We start from the raw sequence: 19,273 nt of genomic DNA, 5'->3' as shown, positions 1-19,273 counted from the left end.
GGGGGTGGTGGGAGGAGGGAGAAAATCCCCGAAGCGACGCGGTTATGTGCGGAATCCGCGCTTGGGGGATAGTAACGTGAGCGCAGGCAGCCGCGTTGCTCGTGACGCCTACTGCCAAGGAATGCGCAGGCGGGGAAGGCATGGCAGGGTTCCTGCAGACGGCCGCAGGGCCTCTTCTCCGCGCTGCCTGCGGCCCCCGCTACCTTGGTGCTAACCTGCTGCCGGCCGGAGGCCCCCGTGACCGCGCTGTTCCATCCTGTCCACGCCATTCCCGCCTGATCCTTATTGCATCACCGCCTGCCAGCCGGCGGCCAAACGCACTATGCGCCTTTGACCTTGTCGTTCAGTTGAATTATTGGCCCCGTGGTGGGTTAGTTTCAAGGGTCGTGGGGTTCAAGGCTGGGTTAGTGCCTTCCCATGCGGCCACCCACCAACCTGACGCGCGTTTGCAGTGAGGGCCAGATTCCCCGCCGGCGAGAAGGCTTCCAGCGGGCGGCTGAGTTAAGAGTTCGGGCTGGGTCCAGGGAGTTGGCGGCGGGGACACCACCTGGAATCTCGAGCGGGGACCCAGGCACCCGCCGCCCCTGCCAGCAGTGCCCTGCAGCGAAGAGTGGTAGTTTCCAAGAAAGGTGCCGCTTGTGGAGAAGGAGGAGCCACTAGGAAGGCAGAGTGAAGCCCCCTGCGCTGAAGTCTGGGAGTTTAGGAGGGGGTTGGGCTGCAGCGAGTGAACCGAGCCAAATCTGGGGTGAAACTAGCGAGGAGGAGCGCACAAGTGCCAGCACGCAGGTTTTGCTGTCTTGCGGGAGGCCCCGAGGTGGAGCAGCGCTCTGCCGGGAGTGGCCTCGTGGAGGTGCTTCTGGGCTGTTCGAGCTTCCACAACCCCCGGCTTTAACCTTTGGAGCCCCAGAGCGACGCAGGGGATTAGACAGCAAGAAGAAGGGGCTAGACTGACAGGGTCGCCAGAGGCAGGCCCTGCACAAAGGCAGGCGAGAATTCTCGCACGAGCGCCTCTTACGGTCGGTGCCAGACGCGCAGACTTCCTCCAGCCTCGCCATGGCCGGCAGAACCAGGATCTCGCTGTATGTTGTACTGGGCATTCCAACCCCAGACTCGCACCTATAGAGTAGGTGGTGATAGACGGAACTCTAGTGTTTTCTTATTTCAGGAGTTCTTAAATGATCGGAATTATTACACAACCTAGTATTTAATGGGCTCTAATTCCCAGACAAATCATGGTAGGACAGTTGATGTGACAATAATTGTCACCTGTGCTTCCCCCCCCCCCCGTAGGCCCTGTTTGTACCTAATACATGATAAGAATTATTTAGCCGTGGGTCTGGTCCAAACGTTGATAACAGAGCTGTGTTTAGATCTTAGCTCCTGGTTACCTGGATGATCCCTACCTCACCTGGGTCTCATCTTCATCATTTATAAAAAGAGGATATTGGGCAGGATGTCTCCCAGCTCTACAATTCTTTTTTTTTTTTAGGAGAGAAAAGGCATATAATTTTACAAAGGCCAGAAAATAATAATTTTTTTAAAAGGCCAGACAATTTTTAAAAAGTACGAGCAGTTTATAATTGAAGGCTGTCCTTCCCTTATGCAGATAAATATCACTTCAGATATTTTGAAGTGTTTCATCAAAACTCTACAATTTATAATCTCTGCAACACATAGCACAATGCCTTGCACATAGTAGGTACCCAGTAAAATCTGTTGAATGAACAAATGTATAATCATCTGCATGGTTTCCAAGGAGATGAGATTTTCTGGCATTTATTATCACTGAATTACCTGTGCACAAAGAATGGCAAATGTGTAAACACTGCCTTTCATCAAATTAAAGATAATCATCTGAAATGAAGTCTGTGGTGAAATAATCACTTGTATTTTTATTTAATGAGACAAAAACCCATGCAAGCTCAACTGAAAATAAAAAGGTTTGCAAACTGTGATTAAGAAAATATTGCACTGCAAAATTATCCGGTAATGAAATCTTAGTTGGAATTTAGATTTATACACATGCAAAAAAGAGGCATAAGGGAATTATTTAGAATTCCATTATGGAGTTCATGAGGTGAAATGTTAGCTAATTAAACACAGTCACCAAGCCCTGTTTAAATACTAAAAATAGACTGTTTCCACCAAAAATGTTTTGTCATTCATGATTAAAGTACATCTAACGAGAACCATTGCATCAGCGACTAATCGTTTCAAGTATCTTTAACATTTTTCCGTTTCATCTCAAGCTTCCATGGCAAATTTCTGAACAGGATTATTTTTTGACAAATGTTTGACATTCTCTTTGCCCACTAAGACATTTGTTTAGTTCAGGTTGTGAAAATAATTGCGTGTGCCTTTTGCCTCTTAATACATTTATTTTTTCCAACTGCCATCAATTTAGCTCTGGAGGGGAGATCCAAGCCACGTCTCAAGTCCTAAATGTCAGATTTTTTTTTTTCCCCCCTTCCTAGAACTTTGTGAAAGCTTGAGATTATTTACACAGGGAAAATTGGGTGTGCCTAACTTTTCTTACACGGAGAGAGATGGCATAAACTATTTTCCTCTGAATGGTACACAAGTTCTGACCAGTCTCCTGGCCAAGGGGCGACTATTTTGGAGGCAGAAACAGTTCTGTTGTCTGGCCTCTCTATATGTGGGCAACTTCTTGAAGGGGTTTGCTTTTCCCCCCCGCAGCAGTCATGCACAGGCAAAACTCTGCCAATTTAGAAGTGGCAAAGAACCTACAGTGAAAGTGTAGGATGTGCAGGGCCAATTTGCAACAAGCGAAACCAGTAAAAACCTGTTTGCCCTGGAGTCAGTGCGGACTCTTGGCGACCTGATGTGTGTCAGAGTAGAGCTGTGTTCCACAGGGTTTCAGGGCTGATTTTTCAGAAGTAGACCCGTCAGACCTTTCTTCTGAGGCCCCTCTAGGTGGACTTGAACTTTTAACCTTTTGGTTAGCAGCCAAACACTAACCATTTGCACCACCCAGGGACTGCTGCAATAACAGAGAAGGAACTAATTTGTTTCTCATTTTTGGTGGCACAGTAACTTAAAATTTCTTTCCCTTCACCCTCTCTCCCTTCTTTCTGCACCTACTATGTGCAGGCCTCTGTTAGGCTGTAATGTTAAATAAAATATGGTCCTGTCCTTAAGAAGCTTACAGTCTAGGTGGGGCACCGAGGCTGGGAATGGGGAGAAGGACTTTTTCCTCACTTAGCGTAGCTCATGGTCAGCCTGTGAGGAGCCCGATTTGTACTTGAATTCAAGTGTCCTGTTCCACCTGGTTGTTGTGTATTTGCTTGGCATGCATCCCCAGTGCTTATGTATTCTCTTCAGGTAGGAAACAGCTTCTTCCTCCTGCCCCATGCACACACCAGCACCACAGTGCCCCCCTGATGCCTTATGACTGCTTAAAGTTATTTCAGCCCCTTAAAAAGTAAACAAACTTGCTTTGTAAACAAATGCCCTGTGAATTCTCTACAAGTGGGGTGCAGGAGGTTAAAGGTAGTCTTCAGATAAGGTCCATAATTTCTTGATTTTTACTGGGAAATGTTCCCTTTTCGTTGACAAGATGAACATTTTTATTAATAGTTGCAGAAATGCGCCTAATGATTTTCACATTCGCCCAATGAGTTTCTACAAAACAGTGGCTAATGGTTTCAACATTTTGAAGTGATAAATGTGAGATCAAAGTAGTTCTAACATCTTGTGCTTCAAAATCTGCCACATTTGCCAAGCATAGAAATAATCTGTAGTATGAAGCCAAATGCCTACTAATAATAGAAACTTTAGTCATTCAAGAATCGCCGTATCTTTTCCTAAGAGATTTGACTGCAGTGTAATTTCAGCACATGTGATTTAGGGAGTAATAATCATTCATGCCAGCTTTTAACCAAGGCGAGTTAATGCACATTTTATTTAAGGCATATTATTAGTTTTAAAATATTCACTCAGTTGTTAGAATTTCCCCACAGTAACTATGCTATTGCCTCATGAACACTGTTTTAAATCTTGTCATGTTACAAGCTTCTTTTAGGCCATGAGTACTTAAGTTAGCACTCCTGAATTAGTTTTAGGCATTATTAACAGAGAAAGTAGTTCTTTGTTTATTTTTTACCTAAAGGAAAAAATTTTAATTACCTCACTACCTTACTTTGAGGACAAGCTCCTTTATAAACACAAGTCTGTATTGATAAATTTATAGCTATACATCAAGTTTGAAGAATGATCTTGGTGACAGATCCTTTAATGGAATGTTTATTAACAGGGATGGAAATGTTTCAGCAATGTTGGAGATGAGTGTATAATTAATCTAGAAAAGCAGGTTCAAAACAGATCACTGGTACCCTTTTTGTGATTGAACATAAATTAGCACATCTGAGCAAGACATATAGAAATGATTAGCAGTAAACATTTTTTAGGGCACTCGTGTGGATACACCTTGCTAGGTGCTCTGGGGCAAGGAAGGGAAAGGTACAAAACTGGTCAAGAACAGCTCCTGCCCTCAAGGTACTCACAGTCTAGTTAGGTTACCAAGGCATACAAAGGTGACCAAAAAATAGGTAACAATAAAATTAAAAATACTAAGGTTTTCCCAAGGTCACTTAAGAAATCAAATGAGGAGCCCAGATGAGTATTGGGAGTTTAGTTGGGAAGAGATGCCTGGGAACTGGACCTTGAACACAATAAGTTCTTCCCAGGAAGCCTGAGAATATACTCCATGGGACAGATAGGGGACATGGACACACTTCCTCGTCTTTGGTGCTTTAGTACCTGTTCAAAGGAGGGTGAGCCTGGAGATTCTAAAGCTGGGTTCAGCAAGACCCAAAGAATTGTTGAAGGCCACATAACCAGCCTAGATCCCCTAAGTGGTGACTCATTGATCATTGAAGCCAACTACGGTTCCCTTCTTTATCTCTAGAAGTTGACTCAGTCCCTTAAAAGTCTTTAATATCCCTCCCATGTGGAAGCATGCTTAAATTTAATGGCTTTGAGGGAAAACAAGATTCTAAATGTTGAAGAACTCTTAACTTAACCTTCTGAGAGAAAGGAAGAGGGTAGAAATTTACAAAAGAGCCAAAGAAACATGATTGCTTGTGATATGAATATCAAGGGCAAAATTGCCGAAATCCAGACATTTCATAAGGTAGTAATGATCCATAAGAGCCTAGAGTTTCAATATCAAGACCAGGTTCAACTCTTAATTTGAGCTTTCTCACTGAAACTCTGTAAGAGAAGTAGGCTAAGGCAATACAGACATCTGGAAGTTTGGATGGTGGTTTCCAAGAACCAATACATCAAACCGCGTTTGGAGATTTGTCCACCATGCAACAATTTCCATTTAAACTGTTAATTGGGAAAAAACAGAAAGAGTCATGAATTCCTTTTCTAAGTCTACATCTGTCTCTAGATCTTTTTTCCTTCCTTTTTTAAATTGTAACTCAAGTTAGTGCTTTTTTTTTCCTTCCCCTCTACAATCTGGTTTCTTGCTAAATTGCCCATTCAGTGAGGAGTCCAGATTGGTCATTCTGATGCCACCTGAAATAACCAGATGTTTCCCTTTTAATCCAGTTCTTTTGCATGTAGATATGACACTAAGGACCAATAGTTTCTCCAGTTAGCTCATGGTGCCTAGTGGACTATGCCAAAAGAATTAGTTGTGCCTCAGTCATTTTTTGTCCTTTAAATGTCTTCTCCGTTGCTTAGATTGGCAACCTTACTCAGAGTCCCCCTTTAACAAATTAGAAATTTCATTGACATGGAACGTAAACTGCCTCAGAAGTTCAGCCAGGTGCTGTGCACATTGGTTTTGAAAAACGAGCTGGATGACACAGTATCTGGAGAGGCGAATTCAGTCCTGGAACTCTTAAGTATTATATGAAACATAAAAACTTCAATCTGTCACTCAGTGATAATGCGATTTTTAAAAGTTATGATGCCTAATCTTTTCCCTACAACTACATGACTCACCATGATTCCACTATAAATAAAATATCTTGATTCTTAGGATTTTAGGTCTCCCAATAAGATTCAGAGAATAAGGCTAAAATTTTATTTAAAGCTCAAAAATAGCAACTTTATCTCTGCCTTTCTGAACTTGTATCCAGCTATGTATTTGCAGCGCCCCCAGAAATAGGAAATAATGATTCCATTATTATAACAACACATACGTGCCCACAATCTACTCACAGTTCCTGTTCATTTGAATGGATAGAAGCAGCAAATAAAATGTCCTTCCCAAGAATGGCATATTGCATATTTGTGTCTGTAGTGCAGATTACTTGGAAAGAGAGTTAAGCAGGGTCTTAAGCTCAGCCAGACTCGATTCACATTCCTGAGATTGTTGCTAATTTGAAGCTTTCACTCTGGTTAGTGATGGCATGAGGAAATGCTATCTTCTAGGACAGATTGTCCATTCTCACGTTAGCTGCAGTTTATTACAGATGTTCTTTTGGTAGTCATTAAGAATAGCAAAAGTCAATATATTTTCTCTACCAAAAATATGCTGTGTTCTTACTTTTATTGTTCCTGGTAGGAATTTCTTATGGAGGAAGGAAAGTTGTTTTTGTTTTTTGTTTTTTTTTTTTTCTGCCAATTTAAGGTTCAAGCAAAAGAAGTTATACTTATGAAATAGTCAACCAGAAGAGTTTTCAGTTCTCAGATTCCTATAAAGCCTCCCAGCATTTGAACTGGTTTTGCAGAAGGTTCTATAAAACTTCCCTTTTGGGCATGAATCTTCTTACGTATACATTTAATTATGTACATATATGGTGTGTTCTATCTTTGTGAAGGGGTGACTTAAGCTGGCAGGTATGTGTCTGAAGAATTAGTTTCTGGGTGAGGCACTACGTGACTATTCTTGGGTTGGAAATCTTGCTCGCACCCAGAATTAATGATCTTGAAGACAAAGATGGATAGACCTAAAATATTAAAAGCCTTTTAGTACTTAGCTCTGTTTGCCAAACTTGAGAAACTCAGAGAACCTCAAATGTATGCTTATTTTAATCAACACCTGGGCAAAGCCCTTAACATTTATATTTTTTTAACATGCATTTTGTACATCAGGTATGATTGTTTCTTTACTATATGGAGTTTCATAAAACGTGCCCTTTGAAGGTCTGAGAGGACAGTAAGAAAGGACCTTGGAACAGTGCTGTGTGTTTGACGTTTCATACAGTATAAGAGAAATGAAATGTGCTGATACATCTGAGAAGTTCCATTTTCATGAAGCATATGCCATACACTGAGAAAGAGTTTTATTTGACAAGGAAAGCTCAGTACCTAAACTTGCTGAGCTTTAACTGTGTATACTATATGTACATATGTACTATAGTACATTCTCTAGGTGTGCCTGTCAGTACATGTTTATGTATTGGCAGTTGAAGTTAAGTAAGTTCATATATAGGAAGAATGTTTAGCTCTCTTTCTTGTGGTGCTTAGTTCTACATTTCCTCTGGAAGCTTTTCAAGGGCATCTTAAGAAAAAATCTACAGAAGTTCTTTTTTGTTTCTTCTGTTTAACTTACCATGGTATTTTGAGACTTTTCTGGAGGGATGTAAGGATTAGAGGCAGGTACTGTTCCTGTTTTATGGGCTTACTTTTTGCTCTTTAGTGTCACTTCTGACTCCCCATGTTGCTTCTCACTTCACAGGAGCATTCTTGGAATTCCTCTTCTTTTTTTTTTTTCATGGCCTGTGAGTTATCCCACACATGCCTATGATTACACCATGCGCTTTTCCCACTTCGCTTTCCTTACTTCCTTTGTGCAGTGGCATGGACATTATAGGGAACCGTAGGGAAGAATTCAGTGTGCTTAAACAAGAGTAAACACTGATATTACACAGGAGTTTGATTTTTGAAGGACTTGCTTAGCTGATTAATTGTTAGGTTTTTCCTTACTAGAAGAGTTATTTTATATTTCTATAGGATTTAAATTTTTTATTCTGAAAAAATAAAGATATTAGACTTTTCAGCCTAATATTAGTTTTAACCATAACCTATCAAAAACATCTAATGAAGACGTGGTCTTGTTATTTTTTATGACAAATTGCCCTTGTAGTTAGTGGTTAGGCAAATTAGCTTATAACTAATAAATGTGGAGATTATTTATTTCTACCTTTGGACGCTCTTGTTGATCTAAAAGCAGCACTCTTCATTAGCAAAAGTAATAGGACTGGATCAAAATGTCACTCCTAATTAAGTCTTGTTAAAGCTCTTAAAAATTACCTCTTTCAGTCAGCAAGTAAGGTGGTTTGTTTCTCATGAACTTTTACACTGCGTGTGTATTTTCATTCAAAATGTAAAACCAAATGAAACATGTCCATGAGAATTCCGTTTAGCTTGTGAAATCTGTTTCATTTTAAAATCAGGCCAAAGCCTACATTTTGCAGGTATTTGGATATACCCACTAAACACAGAAGCCAGCTCACTAGATTCTTGTAAACAGGAGCCTCCAGCTTGACAGAGGGCTGAAGACAAAGCCAGATCTCCTTTGTGGCCATAAAATGGGTGGGGGAGGGGAATCACAGTACACAAAGGGAGGGGAATTCTCTGCAGCCACGTGGTGATTCCCTAAATGCTGAAACCATTTCTCTAGATTTTCCTGGTAGTCCCAGTTGTAAATGCTCTAGCATCTTTATACTTCTCCAACTGCCTTTCCTGATTTGGGGATTTGGAAAATACGATCTCCATCGTTAGAAAGAATCTGAGATTAGCGGTAAGCAGTCTTATAACCTGGACCTCGCAAGTTCAGGTCTGATTGAAGCTGGAAGTATCTACAGAGAGATAGTTGTCTTACTTGATGTAAGTGATTTTCAGGAAAGGAAATCTCTGAAGCCTGTTTCAGTTTCTGATAATGCTAATTGCTGGGGAGTTCTACTTCAGGTTTCGGGGCAGGTCATTTCTTGTGAACTGTGAAGAGCAGAGGAAAGAAACCTTCACGCAGAGGTCAGGTACTTGGATTTCCCCCTGTGATTTGGAATTTTCTTATTGCATGTTTGGGAAGAAATTCCCAAATGCTGACAGCAGAAATTGTGTAACAGACCGTGGACATAGAAACAGGAAAGGTTGGAATTGAGAAATTCTGAACTTCATAGAACTAACAAACACGGAAATACCAGTATGTCCATATATCTTCTTAAGCCATCTCATTGGTGATTCCTCTCAAACATGTTTAAATTGGTGAACTCTTTGTGAATTCTTCTCTTAATCTTAGAGTCCTTTGAGTTGCTAAAAAGGCAGGCACAGCTTGTCATGTACAGAGACAGCCTCATTCTGATCTGCCTTAATATTTGAAATGACTTGATTTTCTAACACTAAAATCTTTAAGCTTTTGGAAACTATCTTTCACTTGGCAGCCTCTGCTTCATCAGGGCCCTGTTTCCAGATGTGGTTAGGGAGTTGCTGCAGCTCAAGAAAAATCCTGGTTTAGATTGTTTTTACTTGTTGACACTTTTCTTTCTGATTCCTAGAGCATTCCTTCTCCCTGTTTAGCCAACACACCTGGCTTGAAGCTGTCACTCTGCATCCCTGATGCAGCCAGTGAGAAGGCCATAGTGTTACCCAGCGTTCCATAGTGAATCTCAGGGACCCAGAAGAGACTGGGAAAAAAGAGCACCTCACCCTAACACCAGTAACTTGTGGATCACAAGAGCAGGCTCCTGAAAATTTCTGTTTCGATAAAAATGGAAAAGATTATTTTAAGAGCTTTGTAGTCTTTCTCCTCCTGACTTTGACTGTGGAGGTTTTGATTTATCAGGGGACATGTCATGTTTTCCTGCTAGAAAGGGAAAGTGATGTCAAAATGAAATTGGGTTTCAAACAGACTTTGGTGGTTTAGATTTTCTTTCTCTACCCTGGAGTCAAATACTAGTAATATATTTCTTAGCCTAGTAAAATGATTGTTTTTTTTTTTTAATGTTCTACTTGTGAAATGCCAGGATACTGAGAAAAAAATAAGTAGCTACTGGCAAGCTTTATTTAATTTTATAGTCACACCATTTTATAATTATTGGCCTCATGTAATTGCCCGGTCTTTGGAATTCTTAAGGAAATAGAAGAACTTTCCTAAAACACTAGAGAGTTCTGTGGTTAAGACAGTTGGCTGGTAATTTGAACCTTTGGAGTCCCTGGGTGGTGCAAATCGTTAATGCACTTGGCTGCTAACTGAAAAGTTGGCAGTTTGAGTGTACTTTGGAAGAAAGGTCTGGCTTCTGAAAGACCAGCCATTGAAAACTCTGTGGAGGACAGCTCTACTCTGACACACATGGGGTCACCATGAGTTGGAATCAACTGGCCGGCAGCTGGTTTTTTTTTTAAGTTGAACCTTTGGGGGCCCTGGGTTTAACTTGGGCTGAGATCCTTGAATCATGGTTCACTGTCACTGTCAGATACAGAACTGTGTAAAAAAGTGACATGATCCCACATGGCATTTATTACATTCTTTGCTTGTAACAGGAAGAAAGTCTGTGTAAGGTTTGAGGATAAGTTTTAGTACACAAGCTCAAAGGTCAATGGCTTATCCAAACTTGTAACTTTGAGATAGGGCAAGGGCGTAGATGTGGTTTACTATGATTCGCTTTGTATAGCTAAACTGACCCTTTTCTTCCCTTGCTCGTTCACCCCTGCCTTTCCATCTCAAAGTAGTGTTGAGTTTTGGTCTCTGTTCCCAGGCAGTGACTCAGTTTATGGTGCTTGCTACCACTCAGCTTTTAACAATGGCAATAACAACAACACAACAGTAATAATCATAGTTAATACTTATTGATCCCTTATTAAATGCCAGGCACCGTCTGGGTTTATTTAATCCCAGGGAGATACTCTTGTCGTCTGTATTTTATGAATGAAGAAACCGATGCAGGGAGTCTTAAAGCTAGCTACCCTGTGGCCAGTCAGTGGTGGAGATGGACTTGCATTCAACGCCTGGGATCCCTGGGGAATCTCACTGGGTACCTTTGAGCTCTAGTGTTTGAACCTTGCAGATTTCAACTTCAGATCCTGGCCCTTCCCCTTGAATTCAGGTCAGATACAGTGAGGATTTACTTATTTTCTGGTAGAAAGGAATGTATTACTAACCCGGCTTTTGTTTGTTTGCATTCTTTTGCAAGGATTAAGGGTAGCAGGAGTGGAGCTGCGATGTGACGTTTCAAGGGATTAAGCTTGAAAGGGTAGAATTAATGCATGATAGGCAACAGGATTTTCATCTGAAAACTTGTGTCTCTTCGTTTTCTCGCAGGCTCTCCTTACTATGACAATGTCCGGCCCCTTTCTTACCCGGATTCTGATGCTGTGCTGATTTGCTTTGACATTAGTAGACCAGAGACTCTGGACAGTGTCCTAAAAAAGGTAAGTGTGGGGGACGATGGCACAGCTCAGTGCTGGACGGCATGTAAAATAGAAACACGTGGTTGGCTGGGCAGCTCAGGTTCTCTAGGTAATACCCTGCCTTGTGGTTTGTACTTTAAACACCAAAGAGAACAAGCTCACAACAAAACAAGGATTCCACTCATATGTGTCCCTAGTTTTGATGATAAACCTGCTAAAAATTTTATTTCATAAAGCTGTGAATCAAAATACCTTTTTAAGAATTTTCATGTTCGTCCTTTTGGGATAAATGACACAGTTTAAAGTAGTTATTTTTGACTACTGTCATACATGTTTTCCTTCCTCCCTCCCTTTTATCCTCTCTCCCTCCCTTTTACCCTCCCTCCCTTATTTTCTCCTTCCTTTCATTTCTTCTTTCCTTTTTTCCCTCCTTCCCTCCCTCACTTCTTTCCTTCCTTTATTCACTTATTCTTTCCTTCACGCAACAGATTTCACCTTAGTTTACATGTTTACATTTGACCCCAACTCAGATATTGAAATGAATGCAATAATAACTATTTTAATATAGACACTGTGTTTCATTAAGAGGTTTGTATTAGAAACAGAAATGGAATAAATACAGGAGGAATAGGGGTGTGTTCCAGACCTCAGATAAGGTAAATTATGATAATAAAAAAAAATTATGGTAATAAAAACCCAGGCCAACCACATGGATGTTTCTCGTCCTCACATTCCTACGGCACCCTGATGTGGTCACACAGGTAACCACTCAACCACGTCCTCTATCTAAAATCTTAGTGTAAAGAGAAGAGGGGGTGATCTAGGAAGTGTCTGATTCTCAAATCCCACAGCACACAGGCCAGGGCTGACATGCTAGTGAATAGCTAATAAATGTTAATCCATGACTAACATGTGACTTCTATAAGTACTTGCATATGTCATATACTAATAAACACAGCAGTAGTAAACATGTTATAAATTACAAAACACATACCTAGGGTCCGAAGGCTGTAACACAGGTGAGGTTCTGTAGGTGGAAAAGGGACCTGATGAAGCTCTGGAAGGAACCAGGCAGAAGTCAGGAGGAAGGGTCCAATTACAGGGTGGTCACAGGTCCTAGGGGAGGCTCCTGGGAGAGAGGGAAATTCCTTGGCCAGGGTAGTTATAAGTACTTCTATAGAAGTCACACGTTAGTTGTGGATCAGCATTTATTAGCTATTAACTATCATGTCACCCCTGGCCTGCGTGCTGTGGGATTTGAGAATCAGACACTTCCTAGATCACCCCCTCTTCTCTTTACACTAAGAGTGAGATAGAGGACGTGGTTGACTGGTAACCCGTGTGACCACATCAGGGTGCCATAGGAATATGAGGATGAGAAATGTCCATGTGGTTGGCCTGGGGTTTTTTTCCTCCCCATTTGGTTTTCATTTTTAGTGGAATGTGTTTGTATCTTGTGTGTTCTCATTAGTTTATATTTTCCTATTGCATGTGACTACTTGTCTCCTGTGTCATTATGAAGTCAGTGTTTGAAGATGAACCATGCCCTTGTTTTTATTAAACATTACAAATACAGCTAGTTTGATGAAATATGAATTTCGTCACATCAAAGGATCTGTTTTGCTTTTTCATGCCTTTCAGTTTTGAGTAATGTAGATCTAACACAAATCATGCTAAGGTTTGTCAGGTTCGGGCAGGAAGACACCTTTCTTGTCTTTAATGCTTGTAAACAATTGCTAGACACGCAGCAAGAGGCCAGAGTCGTACAGCTGAAGAACAACATAACAACATGCCTAGTTCTTGTCTGTAGATAAAAGAGATTGCTTATTTACTGGAGTTTTTACTTGATGTCTTATCAGGTTATGCATAATTTATGGTGAAAAGCCTTGCTCCTGTTTTGTTTTGCTTTTGTCTTCTAAGTCCAAAGGAATAGTGACTTTGGCCTTACAGATATTAATGAGTGTGCTTTACATCCATGTGAGGTTTAAGGCTCATGATAACCCCTGCTATGGTTTGTCTTGATTAATTGAATCCTTTTAAGTCCTTGAGTATCAAAGAGGTTAGAGTGGTTTAAAGCAGGAAAGATTTCGTATTCTTTTTTTTCAATTCACCTTACAGTTCTAACACCAGTGGCACCTAGCATGTGGTAGATGCTTCTAAATAATTCTAGAAGGAAGGAAAGAAAGAAAAAGAAAGGAATGGAAGAAATCAGTGAACAAATTAGACTCATGTGGAAAGTATTACTGTATTCAGTCGACTTTGGAATTGTGTACTTTGAACTAGAGTTCATTGCCCCAGAACACACCTATAAATCCAGAGATATCTCCCCCGGTGGTCTTTTAAATTACTCCTGCAGGGTTTCTCTCTTATCTAGTATTGTACTTACATTACATACATGACTTCATCACCTCCACTATTCTGTAAATTTCTTTCTGGAAGACACTAGCCACCAGTTGCTGTCATATTGACTCTGACTCGTGGTGACCCCATATGTGTCAGAGTTGAACTATACTTCATAAGGTTTTTAATGGCTGTTTTTTCAGAAACAGATTGCCACGCCTTTCTTCCAAGATGCTCCTGGGTGGACTCAAACCTCCAGCCTTTCGGTTAGCAGTTGACCGTGTTAACCATACGCACCACCCAGGGACTCTTCTGGAAGACACCAAACCAAAAAACCCATTGCCATAGAGTCGGTTCTGACTCATGACAACCCCACGTGTTACCAGCACAATGCTTAGTAGGAAGTTTAATGCCTATTTGTGAATGTGGATGAGAACAGTCAGGCGCCACATCCCCATCTCAGCCCCACTAATTTCTCCTTCCGCTTGCCTGTGAACACCCTTGACCCGACTCTCATTCTGATAGGGTCTCAAGCTTGAGGAAATGCAACCACAAAAAGTTGTCCATTTGCTCTTTTAGAGAACAATTGGAATTCTCTGGCTACGTATTTCTGGAGGCCCTAATAATTCTTTTTAGGTCAATAAACAACTAGCCAAATTGGACAAAATTGAAGCATTTAACCAATTATGTAACTTAAAACTAACTCGAGCACATGAGGTACAGGAGCCAGATGTCTTCCTTGATAGCCCAGGAGATGAAATCTTTGCAGATGTCATGGTCTTTGTTGATTCAGCCACTTGAAGCTCCTTGAAGGCAGAGAGTTCTGTTTTGTTAACTGTGCTTCCAGTACCTAAGTAGAGTCCCAGCACATCTTTGTTGATGGAATCGGTGAATACATACTTGTGCTTATGTTAGCTCTGTCTTATTCCCAGACTTGCACACTAGGAAGTACCAGCTCTACACAGCCGAGGATATAGTCACTTGTTGGGATATATAATTATTCCTAATGCACTTTTATCTTTCAGAAATATCCCAATAATTAAGAAATGTTCAAAGTACCTTCTGACAATACCCAGCAAGTCTCTTGCACTATGCACAGATAATGGAGCCACAGGGAGAATAGATGATAATAGACATCCAGATTCCCTAATGGATCCACATTTAACAAGAAGTAAAACTTAATGTCTACATAGAAGATAAATGCGAGTTTGTTTCTTCATTATTCAGATGCCAGCACATTGTTAATTTTTCGGCTCTTTTTGTTTGTTGGTTTTTTCATAGTGGAAAGGTGAAATCCAGGAGTTTTGTCCCAACACCAAAATGTTGTTGGTTGGCTGCAAGTCTGACCTGCGGACAGACGTTAGTACGTTAGTAGAGCTCTCAAATCACAGGCAGACGCCAGTGTCATATGACCAGGTATGTATGTTGTCAATGTGCAAATGAGATTTTAAAAAGAGTGAGAGAAATGGAATATCACTCATGGTGAATTGAATAAAAGTCAGCTGCTTCTCAAAGGGATCAACCAATAGTCAACTCCAGGTTAAAGATCCTTTACTATGGAGCAGAATGAGCACTGTGTGTCCAGACTGTGACCATCTGTAACCACAGATTGAAGGATGCTAGTGTTTCTGTGCCTGTGCCTTTACAGTGAGCATCTAAGCAACTCCACGCAGTCCTAAGCTCAGATTACTTTTAAGACTACAGAGTGAGCACCAAGTGATCCTGGTACAAGGTGTGGCTGAAATTAGGATGATATTTTGATACTGGATCCCGTCAAAAATCTTCCCAATACTTTTCAATGACTGACTGTATAAGAATTCATATGTGTGTGCATAAATAAGACAAATTGGTAGATATGACGTAAAATGTGAAACACTGTCTCATTCAGCAGCATAATTATGCACTATTTCATCACTGAGTACATAAGTAGTTGTTCAAATGCTACGCTTGTATATCTCTCTAAAACTCCTACTGGGTTTAAATTTAAATATTGAATTTAAGAGAGAATGCGGTCAAAATCAGTAATGCTCTTTAAGAGGGTTAATCTTATTTTACAGTCAGTTGCACAATAAAATACTAAAAAAAGCTGTTGCCAGTAAAGTAGAACACTCCATAAAACCATCTTTTAGAGACTCATCATTTCTGCAGTCATTTCCCCAAGTATTTAGATAGGAGGAGAATCAAAGTCCTGCAGGCTTCTTTGTCTTGCATGTCTAATTAACAAAAAGTGGTTACTTAAATAAGTCATTTTAATGCTCATATGCTTATTATTGTGCATATTGGTTGTATTGTTCATGTTTAGGAATTATTTTGTGTCTCATAAAGTTCTAGAAGTCCTATCAGTATTTGGGCCCTAAGACACAATCACATAAATTTCAAAATTGATTCTAAATTCCATCGCTTACGCCTGGTTTTTTGTTTTACAACTTATGGACTAGTTTTGAGTGCCATTTAAACTCAAGAAGAGAGAAAATGAGTGTCCTGTGAGGTGTTGGAGCAGGCTCGACAGGCCAGATCTCCCTGCCAGAGCCATGTGGAAAATTTATAATTTACGTTCATGATCTTCAGCTGACATTTCAACTATAGGGTGTACTGGGTAATTCTCTGCTTTGCTTTGACCTGGAAGACTTAAGCCTCAGGTTACTCTTGGTTACAGCTGATAGTGAAGATGAGTCACTTCCTTAGGTCCTCTCCTACTTCTCTGAATAACCTCTTCCTGAGTATTTAATGATCAGTCACCCATTTAAAGATGGCCCAGTGACGCTAGATTATCTTTTACCACCTCTGAGGAATCAAGAAGTATTTATTGAGTCATGATAAATGTCACAGCAACACTTGGAAAAAGCAGCTAACACATTAGAAACCATTTTGCGATGCATTATTATTTTCTGCTATTAGAGGGCACTTTGCAACTTTCCCCAAAGATATATTGCTGATTAAAATCCCTTCTTTTTCTTCTCAGGGGGCAAATATGGCCAAACAGATTGGAGCAGCTACTTACATTGAATGCTCATCTTTGCAGTCTGAAAATAGTGTCAGAGACATTTTTCACGTTGCCACCTTGGCGTGTGTAAACAAGACAAATAAGAATGTTAAGCGGAACAAATCACAGAGGGCCACAAAGCGGATTTCACACATGCCTAGCAGACCAGAACTCTCGACAGTTGCTACGGACTTACGAAAGGACAAAGCCAAGAGCTGCACTGTGATGTGAATCTTCCATTATCTTTAATGAGGACAAGAGAATCTAGTGTAAAAAAGAAAAAAACAAAACAAAACACCAACAAAACAAAAAGGTGAAGTCTGAATGAAGTGCACCACCGAAGTCCCGTATACTGGAGGCTTAGGAGGCGTTTGAAAGGATGCCCATCTTTTTGGAATCCTGTCCTTAGCTTCAGCATGTAGACCAAGTGGTGGGAAGTGAATACATTGAAGAGTTTTGAAATGTGACTTGAAAAATATGCCAAAAAAAAACGAGAGATTGAAATGGGCTAGAGATAGATGAGGAGGAAAGCGAGTACCTCCAAGAAGAAAAATAACACTCTGAATGGTGCTTGCATTTTTCTTTGTTACAGTCTATTCATGGATCTCTACTTTGATTTAATTTTTAAATGTTTTAATCTCCTTTACAAAAAGCATATATTAATATACCATCCTCATTGGGGAACTGCCACTGTGACCTTAGCGTTTAGTTTTCTAGAGGATGTGATCTAATTTCCTCCTAGCTCATCATTAAAATGGAAATTGTATCAGGACCCATGGGGTATCTGAAGAAAAACTTTATGAGGCTTTGAAATCTTGCCTTCCTGAAGATAGCTGAGTGAGATGGTTCTAAAGAAAGGCTTTTGCAGCCTTGCAAGATATGCAGACCAGCACTACAAAAATCGAATAGATCTAATAGAAAAAAAAAGTGTCAATTTTTATTCAGTCTGATGGTTCTGTTCATCATTGTGATTGTCATTAAAAAGTGGTAAATTGCTCAATGTAATATTTTTGTGCTCTGTTTAGAAAAGAGGGTGTGTGATTTTTTTTTTGCCATCGTTGATAAAAATGCAAAGTCAAATGAAAGGTGTCTTGGTTTGATGTCATAGAATGATCCAAGGTGGGGAAAAAAAAATGTAGGTACTATTTTCACCAGAAGAGATAATGAATGAAGGAATAGTAGCAGAAAGCACAGTTTCTGAGTAAAGCTGTCTAGATTTAAGTCACCAAAATGCAAAGCAAAAGGCCTATTATACATTTTACTTGAGATGAAGCTCCAAAATTGGCAGCATCTGATCACATATTGGTTTATTTCACTTTCTTTAAATGAACATCCATAAGAGAAAGACCTGCTTACACAAGTCTTAGGGGACCCCTAGGGGGAAATTATATATTGTCAGCCCTGACACAATACCAGGACATTTCTAGAGAGTGATTGTTAGACCTCACCTAACCAGAGTCAGCCAAGGCCTGTGTTCAATACTTGACTGCTGTTGTTACACAAAATAATCACCATTTAAAATAGTTTACAGATATTTTTTTTTACCAGTTCTTTCTAGAGTTTCTTTCAGAGAAGAAACCAGATCTGACCTGTTTGTTGGCGCTTGTTGAAAACGAGCTTTCTTTCCAATGATAATGCTTCATTTTTGAAGTGTTAAAGCTGTGCTCCCATTAAATTGTGGCAGGAGAGGAGATTAAGGTAATTACAACACTCAGTTGTATGTGTTACAAGCACTTTGTTGTCTCTGCAAGAAAATACCATTCCAGTCATTTCCCATGAAATACAGACATTTTACCAACATAATATGCTTTGACTGATGCAGCATTATGCTTTGGGCAGTATTACAAAATAGCTGGCAAGTGCTTTCTGTATTTAAATATTGTAAAAAGAAAATAAGTTATAACTGTTATCAAACAACTTTGGTTGCATTTTTTTTTTTTTTAATGTTGAGGTCACTTTGTATGTTTGTTTGGTCAATATTTCTGCAGTATTTATTAAAACATACTTTTCTTCAAATAAAAAAGTAACCATGTCTTTGTCTACATGTGATCTGTCTTTTATTATCTACTTCCCGAGTTAGCTGTTCAGTGTTCTTTATTAAAGATGACTACTGAATCGCACCTAGCATTTCCTGAACTCTAGTAGACTTTGGAATTTTTTTAAGTTCTTTGCAGTAGTAGTAGTTTCTTGGACAAAGATAAATAATATATGTAAAAGGTTTTCATGATGATTTCAAAGAACAAGAAGAAAAGAAGCATAATTAGACTAAGCGATTTGATAATAGGCAAACCCATAGTACTGCCTACGATTAACTTAGAGAAAATAGGGAAATTGCTGGAACTCAAACACTGAAACAGTACAGTGTGCTCTCAGATCACAGGTTTAATTCTGATGTGAGCCTAGTTTGTTTCACTTTCGTCTAGAGCCTGAATCTTGGCCTCTCACCCAGCCATCTGTCTTGCAACCCATATTCGGTTTGTAGTGGTCAACTGTGTAGATGGCCCAGAACCCAACCATTGCAACAAGTAGGAGGAGGGAAAAAAAGCAAAGCACAAATGACCTTGCTTACGGTAGCATGCATCTTCAACACAGGACAACATAAAATGTGGTTCCCAATGGCCT

General features: G+C 40.1%; 1 protein-coding gene across 1 annotated transcript in view; it reads left to right on the top strand.

The window, feature by feature from the left end:
- Nucleotides 1–18,693, top strand: part of RND3 (Rho family GTPase 3) — a 20,201-nt gene extending 1,508 nt beyond the window's left edge. Inside the window, exons 4-6 of the mRNA XM_023730387.1 lie at nucleotides 11,240–11,349; nucleotides 14,950–15,084; nucleotides 16,631–18,693. Of these exons, the coding sequence (XP_023586155.1) occupies nucleotides 11,240–11,349; nucleotides 14,950–15,084; nucleotides 16,631–16,882 (497 nt within the window). The 3' untranslated portion in view covers nucleotides 16,883–18,693. The remainder of the gene's footprint in view (nucleotides 1–11,239; nucleotides 11,350–14,949; nucleotides 15,085–16,630) is intronic.
- The last annotated feature ends 580 nt before the right edge of the window (nucleotides 18,694–19,273 follow it).

This window comes from Trichechus manatus, unplaced genomic scaffold, assembly GCF_000243295.1.
Source record: "Trichechus manatus latirostris isolate Lorelei unplaced genomic scaffold, TriManLat1.0 scaffold00036, whole genome shotgun sequence".
Lineage (NCBI taxonomy): Eukaryota > Metazoa > Chordata > Mammalia > Sirenia > Trichechidae > Trichechus > Trichechus manatus.
This window is presented reverse-complemented; position numbering and strand designations above follow the sequence as displayed.